Source organism: Balaenoptera acutorostrata, chromosome 9 (assembly GCF_949987535.1).
Source record: "Balaenoptera acutorostrata chromosome 9, mBalAcu1.1, whole genome shotgun sequence".
Classification (NCBI taxonomy): Eukaryota; Metazoa; Chordata; class Mammalia; order Artiodactyla; family Balaenopteridae; genus Balaenoptera; species Balaenoptera acutorostrata.
The window spans coordinates 12,926,215-12,932,575 of NC_080072.1; the positions used below are offsets into that span (position 1 = coordinate 12,926,215).

At 54.4% G+C, this 6,361-nt stretch overlaps 1 protein-coding gene across 1 annotated transcript; it reads left to right on the plus strand.

The window, feature by feature from the left end:
- Window positions 1-221: 221 nt before the first annotated feature.
- On the plus strand, window positions 222-3,846 carry APLNR (apelin receptor). The gene has a single exon (XM_028162437.2). The coding sequence runs from the start codon at window positions 468-470 to the stop codon at window positions 1,617-1,619; it is 1,152 nt and encodes a 383-aa protein (XP_028018238.2). The 5' UTR covers window positions 222-467; the 3' UTR covers window positions 1,620-3,846.
- Window positions 3,847-6,361: the final 2,515 nt, after the last annotated feature.

Below are 6,361 nucleotides of genomic sequence, written 5' to 3' on the forward strand. Positions count from 1 at the left end.
ACTGGGCCAGGAGAAGAGTAGGCTGCAAACCACAGATAACATTCTGCCCAGCACTGCAGGGGTCAATTTGGTCCACTTGCCCAGGGACAAGAAGGAAAAAAAAAAAAAAGTGGGCTGTAACTTCAAGATCCTAAGACTCACAAGTGAGGGGCTGGTCTGGAGGTGGGAGGAGGGAGGGACAGCCAAGGAGGAGACAGAGACTCAGGAGGGCGCGAGGAAGTGTCTGAGCTGAGGCTGGGGCAGGGCAGGAGGGGGTGGAGGGAAGCCGGCAGGAGGGAGGCATCCTTCAGGGTCCAGAGGAGCCAGAGGCAGCTCCTCCCGCTGCTAGGAAGGGCTCTGGACACCTCCAGCCCTTCCCGCCTGCCCTCCGAGGCTCCAGCCAGCAGCTGAGGGCACTGGCTGAGTTGGCGCGACACAGCCACGGAGCTGGTACCCCCGGGACCCCCTGCCCGACTTCGCTCCCCAGCATGGAGGAAGGTGGCGATTTCGACAACTACTACGGGGTAGACAACCAGTCTGAGTGTGAGTACGCCGACTGGAAGTCCTCGGGGGCCCTCATCCCTGCCATCTACATGCTGGTCTTCCTGCTGGGCACCACGGGCAACGGCCTGGTGCTCTGGACTGTGTTTCGGAGCAGCCGTGAGAAGAGGCGCTCGGCTGACATCTTCATTGCCAGCCTGGCGGTGGCCGACCTGACTTTCGTGGTGACCCTGCCGCTGTGGGCCACCTACACGTACCGAGACTACGACTGGCCCTTCGGCGCCTTCGCCTGCAAGCTCAGCAGCTATCTCATCTTCGTCAACATGTACGCCAGCGTCTTCTGCCTCACCGGCCTCAGCTTCGACCGCTACCTGGCCATCGTGAGGCCAGTGGCCAACGCTCGGCTGAGGCTGCGGGTCAGCGGGGCCGCGGCCACGGCCGTCCTGTGGGCGCTGGCCGCCCTGCTGGCCGTGCCGGTCATGGTGTTCCGCTCCACCGGCGCCATCCTCCACGTGGAGAACAGCACCAGGGTGCAGTGCTACATGGACTACTCCATGGTGGCCACCCCGAGCTCCGAGTGGGCCTGGGAGGTGGGCCTGGGTGTCTCGTCCACCGCCGTGGGCTTCGTGGTGCCCTTCACCATCATGCTGACCTGCTATTTCTTCATCGCCCAGACCATCGCGGGCCACTTCCGCAAGGAGCGCATCGAGGGCCTGCGGAAGCGGCGGCGGCTCTTGAGCATCATCGTGGTGCTGGTGGTGACCTTCGCCCTGTGCTGGATGCCCTACCACCTGGTGAAGACGCTCTACATGCTGGGCAGCCTGCTGCACTGGCCCTGTGACTTCGACATCTTCCTGCTGAACGTCTTCCCCTACTGCACCTGCATCAGCTACGTCAACAGCTGCCTCAACCCCTTCCTCTACGCCTTCTTCGACCTGCGCTTCCGCCAGGCCTGCGCCTCCGTGCTCTGCTGGGGACAGAGCAGGTGCGGGGGAGCCTCCCACAGCAGCAGCGGGGAGAAGTCGGCCAGCTACTCCTCCGGGCACAGCCAGGGGCCCGGCCCCGGCAGCGGGAAGGGCGGAGAGCCGACGCAGGAGAAATCCATCCCTTACAGCCAAGAGACCCTCGTGGTTGACTAGGGCTGGGATTCCGGGCTCCTGGTGCCCTCTGCCCGGCCACAGTCTTTGCCCTTGCTCTCTGAAGGTCAGGTAGCGGGGGGCACCTTCTCTCTTGCACTTGACTCCTTTCCCTGCTCCCTGCCTCCTGCCTGCGTCTTGTCCCCCTTTTCCCTTTGCTCTGGTTCAGAGGTTTGTGGTTTAGTGGAGAGAGATTGAGCCCAGCAGACCTGGGCTCGGCCACTCAGTCTCTGTGAGACTGACCTTGCCCCAGTCTCTTAAACTCTCTGAGACTCAGTTTCTCTACGTGTAGAAAATGGAGAAACTAAAATGATGTGTGTCCTGGCTCAGTAAAAGTTCATTTCCCCCCAGCATTTTTCTTGGATCTCCAGCTTTTTTCTCCCCCCTCATTTCCTTTTAGGTTTCTCGCCCCTCTTCCTCCCTCTGTTTTCCCCTTTCTCTCTGCAGTTTTTACTCAGAATCCTTACCTCCTGGCTCCCACCCCCTCTCCCATAGCTCGTCTTCCTCGTTCAGTCCGTCCTTTCCATTTTTACTTCTTTGTTCTGAAGGGCTCCTAAGGGTTAAGAATCCTGACGCTTGCAAACACTGCCCCTGTTCAAGCTCTTTGTCCTGTTCCCTGAGTGCCCCGGGAGGGAATGGGGGAATGGGAATGGGCCGGGCAGGAGGTGGGCTGGGTATCAGCAAAATTACTGCTCCCGTCTCTGCAGCTGGGGGGGCCAGAGCCTCCCTCCAAATTGGAGCCGTTTGCTGTCATTTCAGGCACTGGAGGTAGAGCCGTCCATGAAGGGGGCCTCCCTTCCTGCAGCCCCTCCATGATGCCAACTAGATATGCTTTCTACAGATTTCCTTAGACGCTTTTTTGCATCCTCTATTTTCTGTGGGGACTGGAACGCAATGGGGTTGATGAAGCAGCAGGCTCCTTGGTTTCATGATATGAATGGGGAGCTGGGAAGGGAAAATGGAGAAAGAGGGGGAGTCTGCATTTAGTCTAACTGCTGCTTGGGTTCCCTCCCCAAATCCTCATCCCTCCAACCTCCTCCAGAACCGTGAGCTGCACGCCTCTCCCTGTCTCTCCACCCCATCCCGACATCTCCAGGATGTTTTTCTTGGGCACTGGTGTGAATGGGTGCCAAGGGTCACTTTGGTGGGGGTGGGGCGCTTGCTTTGTGTGTGTACATATGTGTAAACAAGGATAAGCATCACATGAATAGCGGTGTGCCTGTGTCACTTGTCACTTGGATGAACTCACCACCCCCTACTCTCCAGGTCTCTGCTCTTCACCCAATATCCTTGAGGGAAGAATTTAGAATAAAAATGAGTCCACCCCCACTGGATTTGGGGGCTCTGACGGCTGGTCCGCGCTTTAAGAGAAGTCTGTGTTTGTGCCCAGGCTCCCCATAGGGACATCCCTTCCCAAAGCAGCTGGCGCCCAAAGCTTGGGGAAGTCTTGTGCCCTGGGTCCCTGTGCCGCTGTCCCTAGTTCTATGAGGGAAATGGGAGCTTCCTTGACCCCTTTCCCAAGCCTGCCAACCTTGCTTTGAATTTGTAAGCATCTCCTTCAACACTCTTTATTTTTCCAGGGTCAGTAGCCCTCTTCCTAAAGGGGGACACCTGCTTGCCATGTGGTGGAAAGCACCGGGTGGGTTTTTTTTCTCACCTCCTGTCAGGATCAGACCACTTGGCTTCTTGGGGGGCTGGGAATGGGGACTGGAGCCGTCGCGGCAAGACTGGTGGCATGACAGCCACTCCGCCAGAGAGGCTTTGAGGATGAAGATGCTTGTGGGGCCTTTGTGCACCGAGGGCAGGGTGTGTGTATTCCGGGTTTTGTTCTTGGAGGACTCTGGACGTGAAGGACAAGACATGAGCCATGGAGGCAGGAAGAGCCCAGCTTGATGTCAGTGGACATCTTGACCTTGGATGGGATGGAGCCAGCTCTGGGAGCAGAGGGAGGGGAAGAAGGGAAGGGACTTATCTCGGCTTATTCTTCCCATCTCAGGCCAGAATCTTCCACGGACTCACTTTCTCAGTCCAGGGCTGTCCCCAGGGCATCCAGTCAAGGCTGGAGGAAGCTCCCAGAAGGGAAGAGGGTGCCCCCTGAGGCCCCATCGGTGATCCTGGACAGATGGTGAAGGAGGCTGCCGGCTGCCCCACTTGTGCCTTCTTTGGAATGTCTATGCTATTTTTTGACCCTGTTAGTCACTGCGGTTCATCAAATAAATCTTTTTGTGTGTGTGTGTAACTATTGTGTCCAAAGCCTTTTCTCACACTAGTGTCTTGGGATGAGGAAGGGACCCCTAGTTTGCAAATGTTATGGTGGGAAGTGGAGCGAATAGGCTGAGGGGAGCAGTGGGGAGAAGGGGACTTAAAAGGAGTCGAGTGGGAAACTGGAGAGGAAGCTGGGGGGGTGGGCGAGAAGTTGGAGAAAATAGACGCCAGAGAAGGGACAGGATGGGAGTGAGAACAGGGAAGACAGAGGAAATAAAGGGACAGGGAACAGCTAAGCCTTTGTGCTCTGAAAAGCCGTGGAATCAGTGGGCACACATGCTGGAGCCCAGAGCACGGGTCTAGGGGAGAAATACCAACATTTCTTCCCATGGAGGTAGACCTATCACTCATTCATTCATTTGCCCCTTTATTCATTTATCTTCTGCTATTGACTCATTCATTCATTCACTCATTCACTATCACATGAGCATCCATTCCGTCCTCAGGTGGTCACCATCTTCCACAAAGACCTCCAGGTACTAATGATGTTTGCAGATGACCCCAAAGCAATCGTCATAGTAGAACAGAGAGTAACGTTTCACCACCATTCTCTCCTTGAACCATTGCAGCCCTCGGAGAGGGGCATTTTCACCTCATTTTGCTAATAAGGGAGTGGAGGCTCAGAGAGTTTGGTCAGGTACCTTGACCAAGGTTACACAGCGAGTACATGGAAGAACCAGGCCTGGAGACAGCTGCCTCTGTCCAACTCCAAAGCCCACGTTCTTAACCAGAATTTCTCCAAAAGTCCAAATGAGTCAGTGCCAGGTGGTTGGGATGGAAAGTGAGATCTCATCTGTAAGACGCCTGGCACATGTGGAGAGCCCTCAGTGAAGGGGGACGGGGGCTGGGAGGGAAAATGGTGGAAAATGCATGAGAGAGAGAGAAAGACAGAGAGAGACAGAGAGAACAGAAAAAGAGAGACAGAGAGACAGTGAGAAGACAGAAATAGAGACAGAGACAGCAAAAGGGAAACAGAGATAGAGAATGAGGAAAGAGTAGAGACGGAGAGAGGGAGGAGGTAGGTGGGAAGAAGAAATTGGGAGGCAGGGAGGGAGCTGGAGGACAGGGTATCCGTGTTTGTTTTCCCTCTTCTGAAACGCACCAGGGAAAACCTGCAGGAATTTACAACTGTAACAACAAGGTATTGGATTTTTTTTTTTTTTTTTTTTTTAAACAGATCCTGTAACAGAACCTCACCAACTCTCCAGGGAAATTTGAGGTAAGTTATCCAAAATTATAAGATTATAGAGCACTTCATAATTTTGTTTGTTCACACACATTTCTTCATTTGTCCACTCACTCATCTGTTTACTCAGTGAGTCCTTATTTATTACCGATGTACCAGGCAGCATGCTGGGTACAGGATCAAATGGGGAACAGGACGTCGTGGGCTCCCGGTTGGATGGTGGAGACAGACAGTTGGATGAATGGTTATAATGGAGCGTGGTCAGTTCTGAGAGAGGGAATGTACAAAGAGTTCTGAGGGCCTAGTGGAGACAGTGAATGATCCTGGGCAGGGCGTCAGCGGGGACTGGAGACAAGGGGCATGCCAGGAGCCTGCTCTCTGAAGGGTGGAGGGTGGGTGGTGAGTGGAGAGAGTGCTGTGTGCAGAGGAAAACCCAGAGATAAGGGGTAGGAGAGAACGCAGCCCCTCCCAGGAGCTAGAAAGAGCTCTCATGCTTGTTTGTGCCCACCCCATCCCAGCTCCGGGAGGGGAGCCGGGCAGAGACAGAGAAGAACTTGCCCAGATCTCTGAGTGTGTCTGGGGAGCAGATTGGGGGCTGGGACTAAAATCCGGGTCTCTAGATCACTTGGCAGGGGCGGGGGGAGCAGAGATTTTTTTTGGGTGACTTCTAGCTTCTCTCTTCCCTGGGCTTGAGCTGTCTTCTTCTAAGAGATCTGCCAGGGTCTCCTAAACAGGGGCTGGGTGTTCTGGGCCCTCTCAGCTGGACTTGTTGGAGAAGGAGGCTGAGAAGGGGCCAGTGGATTCCTTGGGGAGACCAGCCCCCGAGGCCCGGATGACACTCAGCGTGACAGGATCTGGATGCGAAGTCCCTGCCATCTCAGCTGGTACCACTGTGTCTGAACTCCAGGGAGTTCAAAGCTTGAGGGTCCTGACCTTCTCCATTACTCTTCTCAATTACTGCTCAAATGCTTATAAAGTCCTTATGAGCAATGTGCAGAAGACACAAAGGGAGCTTAAAATCAAGTTTATAAGAAAGGAGATTTGGAGACGTTGGGCTGACTTTAGAAGTTTCCATTTATATTTAGAATATTAAGCAATGTTTATTGATTTACTCATTCAACAAACTTTTATTCAGGGCCTGCTATGTGCCTAGGGCTCTCTTAGGAGCTGTGGATACTGAGGGGAGCCAGACACCATCTTTGTCATCATGGAGCAACTTGAAAGAGCTTTCTAGTCTTACCTTCCCATTGAATAGATGGGTAAACTAAGGCCCATGGAGGGCAAATGATTTATA